This window comes from Vigna unguiculata, chromosome 6 (genome assembly GCF_037176805.1).
Source record: "Vigna unguiculata cultivar grain cowpea cultivar isolate G323 ecotype 2 chromosome 6, ASM3717680v1, whole genome shotgun sequence".
Classification (NCBI taxonomy): Eukaryota; Viridiplantae; Streptophyta; class Magnoliopsida; order Fabales; family Fabaceae; genus Vigna; species Vigna unguiculata.
In genome coordinates, this window is record NC_140797.1 from 10,885,954 (window position 1) to 10,912,898 (window position 26,945).

General features: G+C 36.2%; 1 protein-coding gene across 1 annotated transcript; it reads right to left on the reverse strand.

Annotated features, from left to right (window-relative positions):
• Nucleotides 1–14,053: 14,053 nt before the first annotated feature.
• LOC146885518 (uncharacterized) lies at nt 14,054–14,902 on the reverse strand. Its single transcript, XM_085674969.1, has one exon. The coding sequence runs from the start codon at nt 14,900–14,902 to the stop codon at nt 14,054–14,056; it is 849 nt and encodes a 282-aa protein (XP_085531095.1).
• Nucleotides 14,903–26,945: the final 12,043 nt, after the last annotated feature.

Sequence of the window (26,945 nt, forward strand, 5' to 3'; positions counted from 1 at the left end):
AATAAAACAAAACCATTAAGACATCAAACGAAATCAAGTTCGCCCAATAAATAAAAAATTTGTCACTTACAGCCCAGTTTCTACATCTCCAAAATAATCTCCCCTTGTTCTTCACAGTCGTTGCCTTTAGGAGCAGTAATCTTTCCCCACACCCACACAGTTTGGATCACATATCCGACGACGACGAAAAGGTCTGCGAAATTTTCGAACCACTACTCCTTTGTGTACACTGAATCCCTCTGCTCCCACTTTTCATCACCCTACAACGATGTTCAAAGTTAAATTTTGGCTGCCAATGAATTCAATACTCTATCCCCCCAAACCAACACGAACTGCTCCAATTTTAGGGTTTCAGAAACACCCAAAATCTCTCTTTTAAAACGATAATAAAATTTCAAGACCACATGTTGTTCATAAATTCCTCTCAACTCAAAACGGGATGCTTACGTGGCCATCCGTTAGACACGTGTCAATTAAAATTAACGGAGTTTAAAATTGAGGACCAATTCAATTAGATTTAAAATGTGGAGGACTGAAAATGAGCAAACGATACGTGGGGGACTAAAACCAAAAATTACCCATATTTGAGGACAAAAGACATAATTAACCCTTAAATTTAAATAATTAAATAAATAAATATTTAATGAATGCGGGTAGGAGAATCTTTTATAACATTAAATGTAAACTTTCATGATGTAGAAAAGTACTAGCTCAAGTGAGAGTACTTTGATTGTGGGAAAGGATTTTGGTTCGAGTTCTATGTATGCCATGATGTGTTATTTATGAGATTTTATATTTTTATTTTTTTTTATATTTATATTTTTTTTATTTAATTTTTTTATTTTTTATATATTTTTATTTTTATTTATTTTTAATTTATTTTTATTTCTATTTTTATTTTTATTTTTATTTTTATTTTTATTTTTATTTTTATTTTTATTTTTATTTTTATTTTTATTTTTATTTTTATTTTTATTTTTATTTTTATTTTTATTTTTATTTTTATTTTTATTTTTATTTTTATTTTTATTTTTATTTTTATTTTTATTTTTATTTTTATTTTTATTTTTATTTTTATTTTTATTTTTATTTTTATTTTTATTTTTATTTTTATTTTTATTTTTATTTTTATTTTTATTTATATTTATATTTATATTTTTATTTTTATTTTTATTTTTATTTTTATTTTTATTTTTATTTTTATTTTTATTTTTATTTTTATTTTTATTTTTATTTTTATTTTTATTTTTATTTTTATTTTTATTTTTATTTTTATTTTTATTTTTATTTTTATTTTTATTTTTATTTTTATTTTTATTTTTATTTTTATTTTTATTTTTATTTTTATTTTTATTTTTATTTTTATTTTTATTTTTATTTTTATTTTTATTTTTATTTTTATTTTTATTTTTATTTTTATTTTTATTTATATTTATATTTATATTTATATTTATATTTATATTTTTATTTTTATTTTTATTTTTATTTTTATTTTTATTTTTATTTTTATTTTTATTTTTATTTTTATTTTTATTTTTATTTTTATTTTTATTTTTATTTTTATTTTTATTTTTATTTTTATTTTTATTTTTATTTTTATTTTTATTTTTATTTTTATTTTTATTTTTATTTTTATTTTTATTTTTATTTTATTTTTATTTTTATTTTTATTTTTATTTTTATTTTTATTTTTATTTTTATTTTTATTTTTATTTTTATTTTTATTTTTATTTTTATTTTTATTTTTATTTTTATTTTTATTTTTATTTTTATTATTATTTTTATTTTTATTTTTATTTTTATTTTTACTTTTATTTTTATTTTTATTTTTATTTTTATTTTTATTTTTATTTTTATTTTTATTTTTATTTTTATTTTTATTTTTATTTTTATTTTTATTTTTATTTTTATTTTTATTTTTATTTTTATTTTTATTTTTATTTTTATTTTTATTTTTATTTTTATTTTTATTTTTATTTTTATTTTTATTTTTATTTTTATTTTTATTTTTATTTTTATTTTTATTTTTATTTTTATTTTTATTTTTATTTTTATTTTTATTTTTATTTTTATTTTTATTTTTATTTTTATTTTTATTTTTATTTTTATTTTTATTTTTATTTTTATTTTTATTTTTATTTTTATTTTTATTTTTATTTTTATTTTTATTTTTATTTTTATTTTTATTTTTATTTTTATTTTTATTTTTATTTTTATTTTTATTTTTATTTTTATTTTTATTTTTATTTTTATTTTTATTTTTATGATCATGTTGAAGAATGATATGCTAATTAAATTATATTAGTTAGCATGAAATATGAATTGAGATGATGGTTTGGCATTGACTTTGCAATTGTCTGGTGATAGGTTCAAACCTTGGCTTAGACAAAATATTTTTTTTTACTAAAGGCCTAGGAAAACCTAGGAGGCAGTTAGGGTGGGTTGTAAAAACAAGTCCTAATGAGCATTGAAAACCAATTAAAGCCAAATTTTAATGCTAATCTCGTTTTTGTACCTTAACACATCACTAAGGGCTTGAGTAATAGGTCAAGGGAGTGGAAAGAGAGGGTGAGAAGAAGAAGTTCGTGTGGTCAATGTAAGGGAAGGTTTCTGGGTAGAAAATTGAGTCTAAAGAGAGTGGGTGAGTTTGATTGGAAGTAGGTGAAGGCTTGGAATCAAATTGGAATCGCGAAGGGACATTGAAAGAGCAATTGAACAAGGAATACCCAGGTTAGGGAAGTTCTTATAAAGTGTTCAAATTTTAATTATCTGTACTCGTGATGTGTTGTGGATTTGAGAATGCCATGGTTCACTTTCATCTACGTCACAATCGGGTTTTTGGAACTTTCCAGAAACCGCCTGACGGTCACATGCGAACCGTCAGACAACACCTACTACAGAACTCACGGTTCTAGGTTTCTTGATGATCTGCCCGACGACGAGACTCTGCCTGCCTGGCGGCGGAACTGGATTTTCCAATTCGCTGATGTTTGATGTTTTGTGATGATTTGTGTTGCCTGGATGACGTTTGGTGAAATACTTGAGGGAAATTTTTTGGCATTTGGATATTCCAGTTTCATTATTATGATTATGATATGAAGGACGTGAAATTTTGTGATTTAGGATCATGCTAGAGTTGGTGATGAATAAGTATCAAATTGGTAATTTATGGATGAGTCGTGGTATATAAATACTATTCAACTTAATATATTGTTCTTTGTATGACGTATGCACTAGATATTTCTGACAATGTGGTGGTAAGTGCTGAAAGTAGAATTACTTGGGTCATTACTGGTGCGAGAACAGTATGTGCAGAACCCATTTTAGTAAGCACTGCCTGGCGGCGTTCTAGGTTGCCGCCAGGCGACATTTCGGTTTGCTAGTTAATTGGGTTTCTGTTGTGATTGCACGTTTTGGGTATTATGTTGGATAGTTGAATGTATGTAAGGGAAATATAGGGTAGTGGCGGTTATTAAAGATCAGCAATATGTATTAAACCATAATGTAGAATGTATGCTAGTGGGATAATAGGGAGTTTTACACTGAAACTAAATAAGGTTGTATGGGGAAATATGATAAGGACTGTATTTATGTGTAATCGGTAATTAGGATACTAGGTGATACTAGTTGTATGACTATGAATTGGCTTAATAGTAACTGGATGAATGTGCAGAAGAATGAGTAATTTGGTAGTTGGGGACATGCTTGTATGAAAGAAATTGATACTTGGAAGTGGCTTATATTGCATGCCTCACTGTTTAGGTGTGTACGCGATATGTTTTATATTGAAAATTTTTAACTACATGATTAAATTGTTTGGATGATAAAGTAGCAAGAGAACCTTGCATGGAGTGCCTTATTTATTCTATAATTGGTGTGTTGTATGATTAGGGTCCTTTGGGGATCTGTTTAAGTGCCAAGAAACCAGTAGCATTGCACTACTGGTATGGCGCCTAACGGCGTGGGCGAGCCGCCAGGCGGACGAGATGCAAACCAATGATAGTGGTCACAGTGCGAGTAGGTCGCCTGGCGGTGGGGTTGGTCCCGCCAGACGGAATGGTGAAGCAGAAGGCCTGGAAGGAGGTTGGCGCCTGGCGACGTGAGATGGGTGCGCCAGGGGGTGACGGACAGCGAGGTGCCTAGAGGCAGGGTGGAGTCTGCCAAGCGATGACAGTGCAGTGAGGATTCTGCTAGTGCTTGGCGCCTGGCCGTGTGTGATGCCCGCCAGGCGGTCTGGACCCAGATTCCGCCTAGTGGCGTGAGATGCGTGCCAATCGGTTTTGGTTTAATGATTTCAATGATTTTAGGGATCTTTGGGGAGTAAGCTTATTACGTTTGAATTGTGAATGTATGTTTTGCTTTATGATGATATTGAAATTAAGTTGTGTGATTCAGCAGCTAAATATGTGGCGAATCCAGACCATGCTGGAGTTGATGAGATCACGCAGGCAATCCATAGGATGGTTGACGCGATACAGCCTGTTGTCGCGCAACCAAGTGCGATGGTTCCGCCCACTCGAGCAGTCACTATGGAGGATGTATTGAAACACAAGTCGTCTAAGTTCAGCGACAAAGCTACTCCCAATGAGGTCGATGCTTGGCTCAGGGAGTGTGAGAAAATATTTCGAGTGTTGACATGTACTGAGGCACAACAACTAACATTTGCCACCTTCTTGCTGGTGAGCGATGCAGAGTACTGGTGGACTAGGATGCAGCAACAAATATAGACCCGTCAGGAGAAGGTGAATTGGGTGAACTTCAGGACAAGATTCCTGGAGAAGTACTTTCCAGATTCGGCCAAGCATGCCTTAGAAGCTGACTTCCTCACTTTACAGTAGGGCAGTAAATCTGCGCAGGCCTACGTGGATCGTTTTGAGTACTTGGCGAGATTCCACTCGCAAGCGATCATGAAGGAGTGGTGCTGCCGCAAGTTTGAGGGAGGTTTGAGGCACGAACTGTGCAGATTCCTGGTGCCACTACAGATCAGAAAGTTTCCAGTCCTGGTGGAGCAGGCCAGGACCGTGGAGAAGTTAGAGATTGGACCTAGTCGGGGAAGTGGCTTATATTGCATGCTTCACTATTTAGGTATGTACGAGATATGTGCTATATTGAAAATTTTTAACTGCATGATTAAATTGTGTGGATGATAAAGTAGCAAAAGAACCTTGCATGGAGTGCCTTATTTATTCTATAATTGTTGTGTTGTATGATTGGGATCCTTTGGGGATCCGTTTAAGTGCCAAGAAACTAGTAGCATTGCGCTACTGGTATGGCGCCTGGCGACGTGGACAAGTCGCCAAGCGGACGGGACACAAACCAATGACAGTGGTCAAAGTGCGAGTAGGTCGCTTGGCGGTGGGGTTGGTCCTGCCAGGCGGAATGAAGTAAAAGGCTTAGAAGGAGGCTGGTGCCTGGCGACGCAAGATGGGTGCGCCAGGCGGTGACGGACAGCGAGGTGCCTGGCGGTGACGGACAGCGAGGTGCCTGGCGACAGGTTGGAGTCTGCCAGGCGGTGATGGTGGAGTGAGGATTTTGTTGGCGCTTGGCGCCTAGCGGTGTGTGTTGCCCGCCAGGCGGTTTTGGTTCAGTGATGGTGCGCGAGGAAAGGTTTCTACGCATCTTTAGGTGATGTTCATGATGTGAGGCTTTGGTTGGGGGCCAGGGACGAGTGTATCTTGTATTGGGGTAACACGTGACCACTTAGGTTGTATCCTGGTGGTTTAGGAAGTCCAGTGGAGTGTGCGAGTTGTGGCTCGTACGGCGAGGTTTCGGGTGATTGCCCTCTTTAGTGCATTCTGATAGAGCTTTGGTAGTCTGGGAACATCTACAAACTTGTGTTTGTTTTCGGGAGCTCCACTTTGTGTCACGGTGAGATGTTGTGGCAAAGTTATTCCCACGTGTGGACTATCAGGTGGTGGCCTTTAGTCGGAGGGGCGAGTAGATACTTGTTCAGCGAAGATCGATCATTGATCTCACCTAAAGGGTATAGAAATGATAGACGTCTAATACAAGTATTGGAAATGGAGACCTAAGAAAAACGGAAAAGATTATACTAACCCGGGTCATGTTATGGAGACGTTGAAATTTATATTTATTATGATATGTGTTTGATTTATTTAAATGAGCTCACCCTATCTGTGTGTGTTTGGCGATGGTCATGTAACTCGTTACATGAGAGCAGATGTTGATGCATGTGAGCATGCAGAGGCATAGAGAGACGGAGTGGGGATCAACTTGGGATAGTTTTTCTTAAATTTCATTATGGATTTTCCTTTTGTAATTTTTATTTTAGAGGATTTGTTTTTTGTAATAACTGAATACTATGGTTTTTGAAGACTTAATTTTCCCGCATTTTTTGGAAATTGCAAGAATAAATGTGATGTTTATTAAATCTTATTTCTTATTTATTTTTAGTAAGTAATTTTCGGCTAGGACGTTACAAGTTATGGATATGTGAATGCTAAAGTATGACTACAAGAAGATGCATAAGCAAGTGCATAATTTAAATATGCAATGGAGCTAGCAATTTAACCATGATGCACTAATAGAGACTAATAATCAGAACCAGAATGCAAGAAGCTAAGAAATAGAAAAATATAAAACGATGAAAGTACATATCTACCATTAAACCATTACCAGAACTCGTGACACGAGCAAAAACAAGGAATTAACATTACTTAGACAAATAACTTAAATTCATAGCAAAATCACAAAGTAGTAAAGTAAAATAGCCAATGAGAAATATCAAAATGGAAAACTGCAGAATGACTAACTGAAAACTGAGTACAATGATATGCTAATGGATTCCTCTGCACTCGAGAAGACATCTCAATGATTTATGCCCACTTTGGGGTCACTTGGTTCCCAAAAAGGAAACATTTATGTGTGCAAAATTGTGAATCATGCTCAATCACTAACTCAAGATTGCAAAATTGAATTTGAAACTGAAAACAAGAAAGGAATTTAAAAATAGTGCAAAATTTAGATCCTTAAAACATAAACTACAACTGAATCTTAAATACGCAAAATCTAAAAACTGTGAAGAATTTGAAACAAAAGTTGATAAGTAGACAGGAAATTGAATAGCAAATTGTATTTCATGACAATACTAGGCGATTACAAGAGATCAAGCAAGCACTATAAATAAATTAGTGAAAGAAGCTCACTTAGTGGTCCCGACCACTTTGTGCTCATGATTATTTAAGTGAAATCAATCTACACGCTAGAGAAATCTCCAAATTCTAAAGGCCACTTTGTGCTCATAAGAATTAGGGAAAACTTTCTTACAATGCATTCCCTCTCACTCTTGCTCCCACCTAGAAGATGAACCCTAGTTCACAAAATTCCTCACTGTCTCGCACTACCAGGGCCCTTCAAAAACAAACCTAAATTTGCCCTTAAAAACCCTTTACAAAATGTGAGCCAAAAACCAAGAAAAAAATCCTAACTTGATTCCTTTGTCCCGAATCCAGCATTGTGATCTTGAACCAGAAAATTTTTTTGCACCCTTGATCAACCTTCATCTCATCATGAACTCTAGATCCCGAGTGTAACATCCCTAGGGAATATTACTTAAAAATAAATATTTTAAATAAACATTTTCATTAAATAATCATCTCGATAAAATTCCCAACGCGGGAAAAATTTATTTCATTAAGTTATCGCGTCAAAACTCATAACGGCTCATAATTCATTACAAGTTCCCAAATTTTGCATTTAAACATAAATTACAATTCATTAAAACCCTAGAGCTACTCCCATGCTAGCCCCTCACTCCGCCATCTGAACATCCTCAGCACCACCTACATCAACATCTGCTCCCGTGTAACGAATTACACGATCATCGCCACACACAAACAGAAAGGGTGAGCTGAGAAAATAAAATAACAAGAATATAAACACAAGACAGTTCATTTCCCTATCTTAATCATTATCTATAAATCTTGGCCAAGACCCTAACCCCAAGACTTAACAGTCTTCAAGTCATACAATTGGTTAGCCTTGGACTCGGGAATCTGATGCTCACACGAACCTGCCCGCTCGTGGTCCTGCCTCTACGAACCTCCCCGCTCGTACTCCTGCTCTACGGACCTACCCGCCCGTAGTCCAACACATGTGATCCACCAGCCCCCGTACCTCCCCGCACGTGGCATCTCTCAACGTGAGCACGGAACATACGAACCTCCCCGCTCGTATCCCCACGTGAGAGTAACTTGATATGAACCTCCCCGCTCATATCATCACATGTCACACCACCCATGAACCTACCCGCTCATGGCACAGCATCTCCCGATCCAAGCATCATTGTCAGCTTAACAAAACCACACACCAAATGCAAGTACAACAGCGTTTCCACCTGGCCCGGCCCACACGCCGCCAGGCGAAATTGTTCCAGACCGCCTGGCGGTATCCACTTTCCGCCAGGCGCCAGCGCCCTCCAGACCTCACTGTTTTCTCGTCACCGCCTGGCGGAGCACACCGTGCCGCCAGGCGCCTGCTCAGTGCAGACCCTCGCTAAGGCTATCGCCTGGCGGCTATCAGTAGACCGCCAGGCGCCATACCAGAAGCATTCTGCAGCTGGTTTTGGCACTCAATTCAGTTGATTCTGCATTCAAAAATGACTCTAAGGAACATTTCTTATTGGTTCTATCACAAACCTATTGACTTTACAATCATCCCGCTATCATTATACTTTCCTATATCTCATTCTTGAGACGTTTCATCCTCAACCTTTGATTCACTAAGACCTCTCCTCTAGAGTAATAATTCAATAATTTTTAAGAGATTACCCCATCCTTTGCATTCACTCACTTCACCCTACAGGATGGTCCTATCATCACATTAGACATACAGACTTATCTTAGCTAATTGGTTAGTTTTATTGCCACATATCCAAGGTACACCATTCGCTACCTAACTTGGGTATTTTCCCCTTGTCATCATTTGCTTACAACGCTTTATCCTTTACCACCAAAATTTCCAGTACCTAATGGCCTCTTTATATCTCAATTCTCTTCCCGCACATTGGCGTACCTATAATATCACGAATTCTCACTTCCTCCACCCTTACCCCCCAATTATACTGGATTTTGCCCTATTACGAGTTCACCCTTCACCTTTCACTCCGCCACTGCCCCAGAGACCCCAACAGTCCCAAATCACTCACTGGCGCCTAGCGGCCACCATTACGCCGCCAGGCGGCACATCAGGCCCTGAAACAGCTCCCTAATTTCCATACTTGCACAGCCCATCAATTTCTCCAGAACTTGATCAAACACCCAATTATCATTGAATATAACACGTATATAGCACTTCCACATGAATTACTAGAATCATCATCGAATTATATTATACCCGCTATAATAACTACTTCTAATCAACACATCAAAATTCAGAATGACCTTTTGATCTCAATCACAAATCCTCTCTGCCCATACTCTAATTAATTCGCAACACCCAAACAGTCAAGATTACAATCACTATATGCAATCGCAGAACATCGGAAAGCAATGGAGAGTTCATGATTTCACAGAATTCACAACAACACAAAGAAACAGTGATAATCGTTATGCATCGCCTGGCGATCCCGGACTCACTGCCAGGCAGTTCATACCAGAAATCCAAAAAAACGGGAACAAAATTAATGTGCCGCATGGCGGCATATGCATGCCCGCCAGGCGGTTTCTGGGCAGAACCCAAAATTTCCAGAAAACAGCGTCAGACAGAGAGGAAAATTCATACATTTACACATGGCAGCACAAAACTAATCGATCACAATTATAAACACACAAAGCAACTCCCCTAACCTGGATTCCTTGCTCCAAACACGAATTGATGAGTGTGCTTTGAAGTAAAAACCTTTTCCTCTCTTGATTTGTACCTTTTACACCGTTCTTCCTCCCAATTCCTCTCTGTAATGCGTCCAGACCAGATGTTCTCCACCCAACGCCCACGCTCCTGTCTCAATACCCCTTCTCTTGCTAATTCTCTTCCTTTCCTTTACTAACTACCTCTCTAATTACCCCTTCTTACCACTAAACGAAAATTTAAGTAAAATAAAGCTTAATGATTAATTAAGCCGCTTCTCAAGCTACGTCTAGCCCTCTGAATTGCCCATTCATTGGCTGCTAGGGTTCTCAAACCCCTTCATATTCATATTAATGAAATTTAGCAAAAAGAAAAGTAAGTTAGTTCTCAACAAGGTTTGAACCCACACCCATGCACATACCAAACCAAGGCCTAACCATTCAACCAATCCAGATTTCATGATAAATCCTACAATTTTAAGAATTTATCATGACAACACGCATCCAATATAAAAACACACAAAAACACACAATTTAAATAACATCCAGGTAGCACACATAGGACTCAAACCCAAGTCCTCACACACAATAAAGTACTCTCAACCACTTGAGCTAGTACTCTTCCATGTCATAGTTCTCCGCATTTATTACTTTGAATATTCTTATTACCCGTCCTAATTAAATAATTAATTAAATAACTATTTAATTTTCCCGGGTCTTACATTACACCCCCTTTTTTAAGATTTTCGTCCTCGAAAATAAAACTTACTAGGGAATAAGTACGGATAGGATTGCTTCATGCGATCCTCCATCTCCCAGGTCATCTCCTGGGTAGTCTCATCCCACAGCACCTTCACCGTCTTAATCTCCTTCCCCCGCAGCTGCTTCACCTGTGAATCCAGAATTCGCACTGGTCCAGTGCTCACCGTCAAATCCTCCCAGATCTGAATATCATCTGACTCCAGTACGTGCGACGGATCTGCAACATATTTCCTCAGCTGGGAGACATGGAACACATTGTGCAGATTCGTCAAGTGTGGTGGTAGGGCTATCTCATAAGCTGCAACCCCAATTCTCCTCAGAATCTGATAAGGCCCAACAAATCTCGGGGTTAACTTCCTCGATTTGATGGCCCTCCCAATACCAGCCGTTGGTGTCACCCTGAGGAACACATGATCTCCAGCCTCAAACTCTAGAGGTCGTCTCCTTTTGTCTGCATAGGATTTTTGTCTGCTCTGTGTAGCCTTCATCCTCTCCTGGATCGCCCTAACCTTCTCAGAGGTTTGCTGTAAAAACTCAGGACCCAACACTAATGATTCCCCATCCTGGTTCCAACACAGTGGCGTCCTACACCGCCGCCCATACAATGCCTCATATGGAGCCATACCGATGCTGGTGTGATAACTGTTGTTGTATGTGAACTCCACTAAGGGAAGCATCTCACTCCAACTGCCCATATGATCCAATACACAAGCCCTCAACAGATCCTCCAAGGACTGAATGGTACGCTCCGACTGACCATCAGTTTGAGGATGATATGCAGAACTCATCCTCTGTTGGGTCCCCAACGCTGCCTGCAATGACTGCCAAAAACGAGAAGTGAATCTCGGATCTCTATCTGACACTATACTGGCCGGCACTCCGTGCAACCTGACCACTTCCCTCACGTACAACTCAGCCAATCTATCCATTGACCACTTCTGATTAATAGCAAGGAAGTGAGCACACTTTGTCAACCTGTCCACTATTACCCAGATTGAGTCGTGCCCCTTCACAGACTTCGGCAAGTGAGTGACGAAATCCATGGCAATACTATCCCATTTCCACTGAGGGATGTCCAACGACTCAAGTGTACCCCCTGGTCGCTGATGCTCAATCTTGGCCTTCTGACATACCAAGCATGATGCCACAAAGTCTGCAATGTCAGTCTTCATCCCATTCCACCAGAAGGACTGTTTCAGGTCGTGATACATCTTAGTCATACCTGGATGTATGCTAAGACGGCTTTTATGGCCCTCCTCTAGAATCTGTTTCTTCAACCTCCAATCTCCAGGCACACAGACTCTATCTTTGAACCTCAGAATACCATCTGTCCCAATCCGGTAGTCTTTCCCCTTCTCAGTCCCTATCCAACTCACAAATTGCTGTAACTCAGCATCATCCTTCTGTCGATCACGGATAACTCCCAGTACATCACTAGTCAGCGTAAGCACTCCACATTTGATGCAATCTCCACTCAACTGCATACCCAGATTCATATCCCGGAGCTTCTCAATTAACTCCAACTCCTTCACCATCATAGCTGAGATGTGCATCCGTTTCCGACTCAAGGCATCCGCAACCACATTAGCTTTACCAGGGTGGTAAAGCAACTCGAAATCGTAATCCTTGAGATACTCCATCCAGCGCCGCTGTCTCATATTTAGCTCCTTCTGATCGAACAAATATTTCAGGCTTTTATGATCACTAAATACCTGAAATTGGGAGCCATACAAATAGTGTCTCCATGTCTTAAGAGCGAACACTACAGCAGCCAACTCCAGATCGTGGGTAGGGTAGTTTTTCTCGTGCACCTTCAACTGTCTAGAGGCATAAGCCACCGGCCTCTTCTCCTACATTAATACACAACCCAAACCCTGATAGGATGCATCGCAGTATACCTCAAACATCTTGCTGGTATCTGGAATAATCAGAATTGGAGCGGTAGTCAACCTCCTTTTCATCTCTTCAAAGCATTCGTCACATTTATCAGTCCATGAGAAGGGTTGATCCTTCCTAGTGAGTTGAGTTAATGGACTCACCATCTTAGAAAACACTTCCACAAACCTCCTGTAATATCCAGCCAATCCCAAAAAGCTTCTGACTTCTGTTACAGTTTGAGGTCTCTCCCATTTCAACACCGTCTCAATCTTACTCGAGTCCACTGATATACCCCGTGAAGAAATTACGTGCCCCAGAAACTGTACTTCGTCCAGCCAGAATTCACACTTGGACAGTTTCCCGTATAACTGATGTTCCCTCAGTACCTCCAACACAACTCGCAGATGGCCTGCATGTTCCTCCCTATTCCGAGAGTAGATGAGTATGTCATCTATAAACACCACCACGAATTTGTCCAGATACGGTCTAAAGATGCGGTTCATATAATCCATGAAGACAGCTGGGGCGTTTGTCACTCCAAAGGGCATCACGACATACTCGTAATGTCCATATCTCGATCTAAAGGCTGTCTTCTGGACGTCCTCTGGCTTGACTAAGATCTGATGATAGCCAGACCTCAAGTCAATCTTGGAGAATACTCCTGCCCCTCTGAGCTGATCAAGCAAATCGTCGATTCTAGGCAGCGGGTACTTGTTCTTTATCGTCAACTTGTTCAACTGACGATAATCGACGCACAGCCGAGAACTACCGTCTTTCTTCTTCACTAATAACACCGGGGCTCCCCACGGTGAAGCGCTGGGTCGGATAAATTTCTTCTCTAGCAGGTCTTCTATCTGACTCTTCAACTCTGCTAATTCAGCTGGTGCCATTCTGTATGGCGCTGCCGACACTGGACCCGCTCCAGGGATTAGATCAATTGAGAAATCTATATCCCGGATGGGTGGTAACTCGGGTATCTCATCTGGAAATACGTCGGCATATTCATCCACCACCGGTATCTTACTGATCTGCTCTTCTGTACTCATCTTCTTCTCTTGGGCCACTATCACGAAACAAGTCGCCCCATTCTCCATCTCTTTCACTGCCTCTCCAGATGTCACCAACTCTATCCCCTCTGTTTCTGGGAACACAATTCTGCGCCGTCCACAATCAAGTACCACGTGGTTGATAGACAGTCAGTCCATTCCTAGTATGACCTCCAATCCCTCCAAGGGCAAACAGACTAGATTCACCTTGAAGCGTCTGCCCTCCACTTCCATCAAGCATCCAACACAGGCTATGTTTGTTGAAACCTGTCCAGATGCGGGTGTCGAGACTATCAACTCGCATCCGAGGTCACGAGTGGACAACCCCAATTTCTTCACACAGTCATGGGATATGAAGGAGTGCGAAGCTCCTGAGTCAAATAACACTAGCACACTATTACCATAAAGCAAGCAATGGTCCAGAATCAGATTACCTGACCGGGTGGCCTCTGTGCTAGTCATGGCGAAAACCCGGCCTGCGGCTCTCGGCCTGTCGGAAGAGGATGGTTGAGGTCGTGATGTTGGTGCAGTCTTCCTATTAGGACACCTATCGGCAAAGTGTCATGGCTGATCACAGGCATAGCACTTACGAGTGCTCATGCCACTGCCTCCGCTGCGGGCGGGTCTAGTACAATTTCGCTGAAGATGTTCACCCCCACAGTTATAGCACCTCGGCCTCCACGAAGACGCGGTGGGTCTACTGTAGGGCTTCTTCTGGAATCTGCCCTCAGTACTATTCCTCTGTGTACGGTTCACCTGACTGGGTCCTTTCTCCAGCTGCTCCACACTCTTGGCTTGCTCCACCAAGATAGGGAACTCTCGCACCCTCAGTGGCACTATGAAACGCCTCAATTCATGCTTGAGGCCGCCCTCAAACTTTCTACAGCGCCACTCCTCCGCCACTGTCTGAGAATAGAATCTCGAGAGGTACTCGAACCTCTCCACATAATCCTGCACTGACAAACTTCCCTGCTGCAGGGTGAGAAACTCTGCCTCGCGCTCATGTTTAGCGCTATCCGGGAAATACTTCTCCAAGAACCTCACCCTGAAGCTAGTCCAAGTCACCTCTTCAGCTCGGTTTATCATCTGTTGTTGCATATTCATCCACCAATACTCAGCCTCTGTCACCAGTAGAAAGGTGGCAAAGTTAAGCTTCTGGGCCTCCGAGCACTCTATCACCCTGAATATCTTCTCGCACTCTCGGAGCCATGCATCCGCCTCATCTGGGGTGGCTTTCCCAGTGAACTTAGCCGGTTTGTGACGCATGAAGTCCTCCATGGTCACTGGTCTGACAGGCGGAATCATAGCTCGTGGGGGCGCTACCATAGGCTGCATAGCATCCACCATCCTGTGGATCGCATTAGCAATCTCATCAGCGCCAGCGGTATTTCTACGCCTCCTGTTTGCCATTGCCTGTGCACGCCACATATTTCAGCTGTTAAAATCAAACAGCTAAAGATCAAATTATACTCTATCATATTTAACATTCAGCATACATCAATCAATTTCTCACAACAAACGTGAGCTCACTCCCCAGTTTGCCCCAAAAGCATCAAAACGTTTGCTCTGATACCAAATGGCCACATACAGACTTATCTTAGCTAATTGGTTAGTTTTATTGCCACATATCCAAGGTACACCATTCGCTACCTAACTTGGGTATTTTCCCCTTGTCATCATTTGCTTACAACGCTTTATCCTTTACCACCAAAATTTCCAGTACCTAATGGCCTCTTTATATCTCAATTCTCTTCCCGCACATTGGCGTACCTATAATATCACGAATTCTCACTTCCTCCACCCTTACCCCCCAATTATACTGGATTTTGCCCCATTACGAGTTCACCCTTCACCTTTCACTCCGCCACTGCCCCAGAGACCCCAACAGTCCCAAATCACTCACTGGCGCCTAGCGGCCACCATTACGCCGCCAGGCGGCACATCAGGCCCTGAAACAGCTCCCTAATTTCCATACTTGCACAGCCCATCAATTTCTCCAGAACTTGATCAAACACCCAATTACCATTGAATATAACACGTATATAGCACTTCCACATGAATTACTAGAATCATCATCGAATTATATTATACCCGCTATAACAACTACTTCTAATCAACACATCAAAATTCAGAATGACCTTTTGATCTCAATCACAAATCCTCTCTGCCCATACTCTAATTAATTCGCAACACCCAAACAGTCAAGATTACAATCACTATATGCAATCGCAGAACATCGGAAAGCAATGGAGAGTTCATGATTTCACAGAATTCACAACAACACAAAGAAACAGTGATAATCGTTATGCATCGCCTGGCGATCCCGGACTCACCGCCAGGCAGTTCATACCAGAAATCCAAAAAAACGGGAACAAAATTAATGTGCCGCCTGGCGGCATATGCATGCCCGCCAGGCGGTTTCTGGGCAGAACCCAGAATTTCCAGAAAATAGCGTCAGACAGAGAGGAAAATTCATACATTTACACATGGCAGCACAAAACTAATCGATCACAATTATAAACACACAAAGCAACTCCCCTAACCTGGATTCCTTGCTCCAAACACGAATTGATGAGTGTGCTTTGAAGTAAAAACCTTCTCCTCTCTTGATTTGTACCTTTTACACCGTTCTTCCTCCCAATTCCTCTTTGTAATGCGTCCAGACCAGATGTTCTCCACCCAACGCCCACGCTCCTGTCTCAATACCCCTTCTCTTGCTAATTCTCTTCCTTTCCTTTACTAACTACCTCTCTAATTACCCCTTCTTACCACTAAACGAAAATTTAAGTAAAATAAAGCTTAATGATTAATTAAGCCGCTTCTCAAGCTACGTCCAGCCCTCTGATTTGCCCATTCATTGGCTGCTAGGGTTCTCAAACCCCTTCATATTCATATTAATGAAATTTAGCAAAAAGAAAAGTAAGTTAGTTCTCAACAAGGTTTGAACCCACACCCATGCACATACCAAACCAAGGCCTAACCATTCAACAAATCCAGATTTCATGATAAATCCTACAATTTTAAGAATTTATCATGACAACACGCATCCAATATAAAAACACACAATTTAAATAACATCCAGGTAGCACACATAGGACTCGAACCCAAGTCCTCACACACAATAAAGTACTCTCAACCACTTGAGCTAGTACTCTTCCATGTCATAGTTCTCCGCATTTATTACTTTGAATATTCTTATTACCCGTCCTAATTAAATAATTAATTAAATAACTATTTAATTTTCCCGGGTCTTACACCGAGCCTTCATTACGCATCGTCGCGCATCATATTTCAGCATCAACCTTCTTGCATCAAAGTTGTTCTCTCTCTCTCCCTCCCTCTCTCTCTCACTCCCTCTCTCTCTCTCTCTCTTTCTCTCTCTCTCTCTCTCTCTCTCTCTCTCTCTCTCTCTCTTCGTTATGCATCACGTACGTTCACCAATCTTGGATTGCATTGGATTGATCCTTCGTGCATCGGCCATTCAGTAGAAAAAGTTGTTTATTCTTTAATGGGTGTGTTGTAGGGAAGGACTTGGTCAATGCTGGCAAAACGAAATTATCTTACTAAATTAACCTTTTATAACATTTTAAAGAAAACTCTATTTTTCTAAACACTTAAAAACTAATTAATTCAAGACAAACTAATAGTTATTTTAAACTAAAAAGAAAATTTTAGAAAGGAAAAAAAACATAAAATGGAGTCTTAAAATTATGCATTCAGTTTTTCGTGACAGGTCGCATGGCATTCTTGGATTGTCTCAGAGAGGATATATTGATAAAGTCCTCAAACTGTTTAATTTGCACTCTTGCTTCTCATGTGTTGCACCTGTTTAAAAGGTGACAAACTCTCTAAATCTCAATGTCCACAAAATGATAGATAATTATAGAGTTGAAATGGAAAAAGTTTCATATGCTTCTGTTATTGATTGTTTAATATATGCTCAAGTTTGTACTCGTTCCCGATATTGCTTTTGTTGTTAATGCTTTAGGGAGATACTTGAGCGATCCAATTTTGGGTAGCTGGAAAGTCGTTAAAAAGGTTTTATCAACTTTAGGTCAATGATTATTCTGATTTTGTTGGTTGCCCTAATGACCAAAGATATACTTATGGCTTTGGTTTTATGATGGTAGGAGAATCTATTTATTAAAAGATTGTTAAACAAACTTTTACTGCTACTTCTACCATGGAGGTAGTATGTTGCATGTTATGAAGCACTTGTCAAGCTGTGCGGCTTAAAAAGTTGATTTCTAACTTTTAAAATGTTGAAAGCATTTCTAGGCCACTTGTGATATATTGTGACAATATTGTTGCTATGCATTTCTCTCAAAACCAAAACAACAGAAGTTATAATCGCTCAAAGCATTTTGATATAAAATTTCAGTTTGTTAGAAAGAAAGTTTTGGATTTTCAAACTCGAATTGAGCATATTGCTGCATAAAATGTGTTACTAGATCCACTAACTAAAGGCTTAACTATTAAAGTTTTTTAAAGTCATATAATTCATATGAGAGTGGTTAAGTCTTTTGATGTACTAAGTTAGTGGGAGTTTGAGATTTACACTTTATAATATTATGGTTTTCATAAGATGTAAATTTATCAATGACGTCATTTTCATTACATCTCTTTTAGCATATAAAGATGTCTGAACCAATTTTGGGATCACATATTTATGATGTTTTATATTTTTTTTATTCACTATTTATGGGATATAAGCATATGGTATGTATCCCTATTGGATACTATCTTCGTGATTCATGTTTATATTTTCTAATTAGTATTTGTGCTTGTGTTGTAATTGATATAATTAATTTATTTATTAATGTTATCCAAGTAGGACAATGTTATATTTATATAATTTTATTATATAATTATTATGAATTAACAATAATCAATAAATTATATTATTTGTTAATATCAATTATATTGTACATTGTTATTAATTTATGGATAATATATATTGGATTTCTGATGAATGGTCTATGATTGGTTGGACTATTAGTGAACAATCTGTGATGAACTTGAGTATTCAGTAACCTGTTGAGAGTTCCCTGGTTTGTGCTGCTAACGATATAAACCTGATACCCCATTAGTCAGTTTTGGATAAAAGACGTATTTTTTTTTGTAAGATACATTTTAGAATAATCTACCAAAGAGAGCAATATCATCTCACACACAGTTTTAGAATGAGAGATGAATTTTTCGCTGATTTCGTTTCAAAGATCAAGTACGAATCTTCCATCTACATGATTCCTAACTACTAATCAATCAAGTATGCTTCCGCATTATGCTATTTTGGTATTGGGAATAGCTCTTAATATTTTGGGTTAATTTATTGTATGATAAGGTTTAATGTTCTTTATAATTGGCTTGTTTAGAATTCATAATCAAACATTCAACTATAAGGAATTCAAATACAATGTATTTCAATCTCTCAACATTGTTGAAATGTTTCATTCAAACACGGTTAAAAAGTTTATCCAAATACTTTACACAACCATAATTACATAATTACAATTATTGTTGAGTTTTTTTAAGTGTGTTTTTTATCCTGTGAATAAACTAATTTTAACTTGTGCAAAATTCTGTTAAAGGAACTTTATTTTTTTTTTTCTACTTTCTAACGTGAAAATTTTACAAAAACACAACTTTATTAAAATAGGCTGATTAAAATAGTCTGATTCTAATGTCTTCTTTTGAAATCCTCTATGGATTTATACGGATATATCAATTCTTACAAATTAACGAACTTTTATGAAATCAATTTCGAGAGCAAAATTAATTGGATATCTCTAATCAATGAACACCGAAAAGTTCGATTCACATTGTTTGATTTGTCATTAAGGAATCGAAAGAGAATTCAATTTATGTTTGCTCATGTGGCTTTATTGTTGATTTGCATAGTTTTCTTCTTTTTTTTACTCATGAAAAGTCAAAATTCCTTCTTTATTAACAATACTCTACTTTGAAGTTTAGTATTATTCTCTATTTTTTTATTTTGAGTATATCTCTCTTTAAAATAATGAACATATTAAAATAACAAAAAAAATATTTATCTTTAAAAAACTAAAATAATACATGTAGAATGAGTCTCTGTATTATAAGTATGCTGGTGCAAAAAAGAAGTATATAATGGAACCTCATAAAGAGTATGCAGTGCCCAAAAGTTTTTGTCCAAACTCAAGAAAAATAGAAAACAAATTCAAAATTTAAATTTAAATTAAGGATCTAAGCTTGGAATACTCTTTTAATTAAAATAAAATCCACTTTCTATATTTAAGTGCTTTCCTTTCTACTAGGACTGGCAATGTGGGTCGACCCAACCTATTTAGGCTCATCTCGCACTAGGCCTGCAAAATGCTGACTGGGTAGACCTGCCCAACTTTGAAAATGCGGACTCAAAAGTTTGATCCATCCTACATAGGTTCTGGGTAGCGGGCCCGCGGGTCGACCCATTTTTTTTAATTTCTTATGATAAAGTTTTCAATGTTCAACAAATTGTGGAACTTTAACAAGTTTACAAAATTAAACAAAGACTTATGAGGAGTTGAATGATAAATTGATAATCCAACATTTTCATCATATCAATATTCGTACTTTGACATGCACGATGAATTCTTCAAATTTTAACAATTGAGAAATATATAACACTAGTCTTTTTCACTCATACAAGAATTTAGAATGTTCATACAAAAGTTTAGAACGAAAGTGACCAACACATGCAAGTGCAAGTTTTTTTTTCTTTTTCTTTTTATATATATGCGGGTCATGGGACAGCCTGCCTCTGGCCCGTGCGAGCTGCGGACTATACAGGTCGAGCTTTTGCAGGCCAACAGACTCAATATCTCGGTTCATCCTGGGTTTTTTTAGGTTGGCTGTGGGTTGGCCCATATTGCCACCCCTACTTTCTACCATGTTTTTCTTGATTCAAATTCTTTAATTATTTAAACTTTAATTGAAATTGTATTTCAAGTTTAAACTATTATTATCACTTAAAACAAAGTAGATGACCTGTAAACTTTATGTTTATGAAATAATAAATAAAGAAAAAAAATTGATTATTTTTTTCGTATTACTTGTGATTTTTTTATTACTTTTTTCTTTTCCTATACTGAATTGATGTACTTTGTTAAGAAGTTGATTTTAAGTCTAACTAATTTTACAAAAATAACTTATAAGATGAGGTTTGCACCCACTTGTATATTGTAAATTGATCTTATCTTTAGTTGATGTAGGACTTCCAATACACCTTTTTATGTCGAGCTCATTACATCTTAAACGTAAAACTAGACATTAATGGGTGATCCGATAACAACCCAATAGTGGATGAAACAATAAACCTAACAAACAACAAACTTCACTATTATAGACTTTAATCCGTATAAGGAATTCAAGTGTGAGTCTAAGTTCCAACAAAAGTGAGAAAGTTGAGCATCATATAGAAATAAGACCCATAAACTCATTATATTAAGATTTTGGGTTGAAGGTGGTATCAATCCCTTATGTGTAGGTTGGGTTTATATCTTATTAGTGTCGCATCTACTCAGTGATTCTCCTCAAGAGACTCATAAATAATATCAAAGCCTTTATAAAATGCCAAAATACGTGAGCAACAAACTCATAAAAATGCAAAGAAACTTCCTCTGGGGTTGGAGTTTGGAAACTAAGAAAATAGCATGGGTCAAATGGGAAAGTATATGTAGATCAAAGGAGGCAGGGGGACTTGGCATAAGGAACATTCAAAATTTTAATGATGCACTCTTAGCCAAATGGAAATGGAGATTAGGTACGAAGGATAATGGGTTATGGAAACATGTCCTAGAGTCAAAGTATGGGTCATAGAGAAACCTTAATGATCCTATCGTATTAAAGCCTGCTTCAAGATGGTGGACAGATATCCATAAGGTTTGCGGGGGCACGTTGCAAGGTCTTTGGTTTGATAGTAGCTTTGAGTGGGTGTTAGGTGATGGGAAAAAAGTGAAGTTCTGGGAAGACAAATGGGTAGGGAAAGAAACACTTAAAAGTAAGTTCCCGAGGTTGTATATAATATCAGACTGTAAAGATGGTGCTATTGAGGAGGTCGGTCACTGGGAGGACAATATCTGGCAGTGGGACTTATTGTGGAGGAGACCACGATTTGTATGGGAATCAACTATGGAGAAACAATTCCTCCTCGTTATTGACGGACCACGATTACGAAAGGAGTATTTTGATACTTGGAAATGGAAAGAAGATGAAGATGGGATATACTCAGTAAAGACAGCTTATAAAGCATTGCAGAAAACTACTGAAGAAGTACAGAACAATGAGTTCAAAATGTTGTGGAGCACAAGAGTAACTCCTAAGGCTCAAATACTAGGATGGAGAGTATTCTTGGATAAATTACCGACTAAGGATAACTTACTTAAAAGGGGGGTCCAACTACAACATAGTCTTTGTGATTTGTGTAATGCACATGAAGAGACTACATACCATCTATTCTTTTCTTGTAGGGTGACCCAAATAGTGTGGAATATGTGTGACAGGTGGTTGGGGTTATGCACTGTGCACCACATTAAAGCCAAGATCAACTTTCAACACTTCCATCTTTTTGACTTTAATAGTAGACAAAATCTAGCTTGGCGAGGAATGTGGTTAGCTATTATAGTGGAAATTTGGAACCATAGGAACAGTGTAATCTTTAAACAAATGAAAGTTGACCTTATAAAAATCTTTAGTCAGGCTCAAATGATAGCTTGGGTTTGGATGAAGCATAAAATCCCAGCTGCCTTGTTCTCCTATAGTGATTGGTGCTTATCCCCACATACATGTCTAAAATCTCTATGATACGGTAATGTTGTGTGTTTTAGTGCAATAGGTAAGCAAATGCAGGTTCCTCAAGTGAAGGGAAGAAAGTATCATAATGCAAGGCTTCAACTATAGCAATGTTGCAGGATCCAGTCTGCACAACATTAGACATGGCTGAGTTCTGTAGCTATGGAACTGCACAACAATAGTGCTAGAGGAGGCTGACCGCTGCTATATCAGAGGCAACAACTTCATATCTGCAATAGAGTGGGCTGTATGTCAATAGTTTCATAGACGATGTAGAGTCTTATGTGTAGTGTCATGGTGATATTCTAAGGCTACCTCTTTGTTCTGGGTAGGTTTTGGTTGATGGTTCTTTCTTGCTAAGCTATGCATCAACATTTACAGGTTGTGTTTTTTGTATAAAGGTTAAAGCACCCCTCAAGTGCTCTACTTAATTAAATTTTATTCTTTACTGATAAAAAAACTAATATCAAAATCAATGGTTAGTGTTAATAACCAACTTAGACGATATCAAAAGTTTTTTTAAAAGAGAATGAGACAACTGTTTTCCATTATAATGAACGACAAATAAAGGAGTACTCTAAAAATAGAATAGATTGTCAATATAAATGGAATATATATATATATATATATATATATATATATATATATATATATATATATATATATATATATATATATATATATATATATATATATATATATATATATATATATTTGTATAAGTAACTATTATTTAGGAAATAATCACTGACACCCCTAAAATCTTTGATTTTCTTTTAAGACATAATTAATCCTCCAAATTTCTGAGATTTTTCTGCGTGGATTTATTATGAGAGAATGTTAATTGATTTAATGAGCAAACCTATTTTTTAATTATTTTTTAAATATGAAAAATCCTCATTAGTGTGATTATTCTGAAGAGGTATTTTATGCTTATTGTCTGTATATATAATTTTTTAACGTGTTTGAATTAGTTTTTTATTTATTTAATTCCTTACAAAATTTAAAATCCACAATTATGTTATGGTAATTATATATGTGCTTTTGATCGATTTCTATCACTATCAAAAAGATTTAGCATATCATTGAAGCTTCCACTCAATTAATATTAATTGCATACGACAAGATCAGAAGAAGCTCCTATGATCTTGAGAGATCAATTGAAAATATTTTCATGTTTGTTTACGTTATTAACATTAATAACATGATTAATTTTAAGGGAAGAAAACAAGAAATATTTTTTTTTATAAAATAAAATGAATTATGCATAACAAAATAAAAATAAAAATTAATTTAAACTTATAGATATAGGTTAGTTTTAATTATCTTTTCTATTTCATTTTATAAGTGTTATAAAAAAGACTTATTTAACTGTATTTTAAACACTCTTTTACACGTCACGAATAATCTATTTAATAACAAAATTTGAGTTTGATTTGTGTTGCATGTAAAATTATTTTAAATGAGCAGTAACTAAATAAAATTCATTTTTAACCTAATAAATTATAAATAGTTATAAAAAATATAACTAATATAGTTTTGATACACCTAAAACTTTCACATGACTTAAAAATTAAGATTAATATTTATATTCATGCTCATTTTTCATTTATCTCACTAACATGTCTTTTAAAAAATAAAAATTAGGATAGATATATCAGACTTTAAAAGGAGAAAAAATTATAATATATGATTCATAATCATATTATTTAAATAGATTTGAGGTTTAAGAAAATTTCAAAATCAGATGTTTAATTAAGAAAATTATGAGGAATAAAGGAAAACAAAAATTGTAAATTAAAATCGTGTATAATCTCCATGGTGGACCCAGAAACCATAGCTACGCTTAAACCTATGTGATAGGGCAAAATAATATACTTTTGTTTAATAAGGTTGGTACTCTTCTATAATCTTTAGGATGACATTGATTTTGGTGTTCTAACTACCAAGTTGTTTTTCAATGTCTTGTCTTGTACAAGATTTAGTTAAATTATATCTAGACCATATATTAATTTAATCAAACGCGTATTCACACGTGTACATCATACATTTGTTGCTTTAATCACAAAGTTAAATAATATTTTTATGTGTTCTTGACATTCTTAAAATTACATTTCATGTTTTTCAAACTAAGTGAATTTCTTTAACTTTGAAAACTTGGCTACTTAATATTTTATTCATTTACACTATTTAGTTGATCTTTCATCTTTATATGAAAAAGTGAAGTATAAAATATGATAACTGAATACCGTAATTTATTATATATGAGATTCTTTATTGAATTTTTTTATGTTATCCTCTATTAAGTATTAAAAATACATTATATTAGTACTTTAAAATTATTTTTAATATATTTTAAATTTTCAAAACTAGTGATTATTAATGTATTTTAAAGGCAATGCAAAAAAACAACACAAGAAAAAATTGAAAGAATCCAAATTCATATATTTTGTTATGCACCTTTCATAGCAATTAGATGCAAAATAGTAGAAGGTCTTATCTTCTTTCATAAATAAAAGGTGTCTTATATTAGAAGTCAATTCTACTTCACGCAAGGTCACTATGGATAGGAAAATTCTTCTTTCAAATAATTAATGTAATTATATAGTTAGAATTTGATGAAGGATTATCTTGTTCCTTTTTAAGATTATTGAATATGGTGTGAGTTGATTAAGAAAGCTAAGTGAAATCCCCACTAGACATTAAGATAGCATGCTATCTAGATATGAAGGTTCCTTTCACAAAGCTCAAGAGAAGAATATGATGGATTGATTCAAAACAAATAGGAAATGGAAAGCACATAAACCATAGAAACCAAGAACAATTAAAGGAAGAAGAAAACATAAAACGGAAAGGAAAGAAATGGTAAAAATGTGAGAAGCACGTCACTACAAGGCTAGGCTACAAGCCATGGCAACCTTGAAGATGAGTGGATATGTGCCGCCACTCGCTATGCAAGATAAGGCTTAAAAGTATTCACTCCCAAGGGAGGAAACCCTCACAAATGGTTGAGACACTAGAGTGTTTTTACTTCAAAATGTTCAACCCTTTTACATGTCTAGGAGCACCCCTTATATAGAAGAGTTTAAGAGCCTCTAAGCAAATAAAAGATACCTAAGGATGTCTCTACAAAAACCTAACCCTAGCTTCTAGAAACTAGGTCAAATAAGGTTACAAAAATGAGAGACAAAAGAGCTAATAAATATGGTGTGTGCAAGGCTAATTTCGTTCTAGCACAAAAGGAGACAAAGAATGTGTCTCATATGTCTCCAAAAAATGGCCAAAGTGTGCTAAATTCAAAGGAGACCAAAGGTACATAGGTACACTTGTTTTATGCCTTTTTCTTTATGCTTTATGCCTTTGCTTTACTCTCTCATCCACATCATTTATGCTCCCCAATCACCATGTGCCACCTAGCATTGCTTTCTAATTAACCTACAAAGCAAATAAACATAGATTAGCATGTTGGCTTAAGTCAAGTCAACTATAGTTAACAAGTCAAACCTAGTCAAAGGTCAACAAGTCAACTAAAGTTTATTCAACTAAGTCAACTTAGGGAATCAAAAATAACAAACACAAATGAAAGGGATGAAGGATTAGTGAACTTCCTTTTTAAACATGCTTAATCTTCTTAAGCATGTGCCTCCATCCTTGGTTGGGGTCAATCCTTCATCAGAATTTAAAATTAAAATCATTGATTAAACTAGAAGAATCTCATAAGAAAATGTTCCACAAATTATGATACACAATATGTTCGTTAATTCATGTTGAAGATAAGACATAATTTTTTTATATTGTTAGGTTCAAAAATAATAGAAGTTTAATTTTGATGTATAGATACAAGTGCATTATTGCAATAATAAGAAAACAATAGTTTTGATTATATAAGATGAATGATTCAGTAAATTACAACTACATTTGTAAATTTTTTAAGAAAGATGTATAAATGGTCAAAAAGGGCGTATTGAATATCAGCTAACTACTTTTGAAGTTATGTTTTAATTGATATATATAAATTTATTTATAGTAGGAACAATAGAAAGATATTGACACAAAATTTGAAATGATTTTAAGAAAGTTTAATTGTTTAAGTGTAATTAACTTGGAGTCATGTTCATGACGGTCAACATTTGACTCGGTAATAGAAGTTAAGTTCTTCTAAATAGTACTCATACACATAGTTGAAGTTGACCTTATTGTGAGAAGGTTTTATATATACCATATCATCATTAGAGCAAATTTTGGTTATTACAAGGCTCACAACATCATCACTACATATCCTATAAGATTTGAGGAACTTCTTGACATAATTCCTTAACTTAAACTCATAAATAAAAGGTAACTTCCCCAAGTACGCATGTGGAATTAGGATTGAGAATGGAGGAAAACTTGTCATTTCGTCTCCTGTAATAGTGATTGGCCCAACCAACTCATTGGTCTCTTGTGTAGGAGTTTTTCTTTCACCCTTGATAGGGCACTAAAGAAAGAGCAATCACAATCGTAGTAGCAATAGAGACTAATTGTATCTACCTCTATTGAGAAAGAGTTACTAAAACTCTAAAAAAAGTATCCTTCTTCGATATAAAAAAATTTCCTATCAATGATAAGGCTACTACCACAATAAAAATAGAAAAATGAAGAG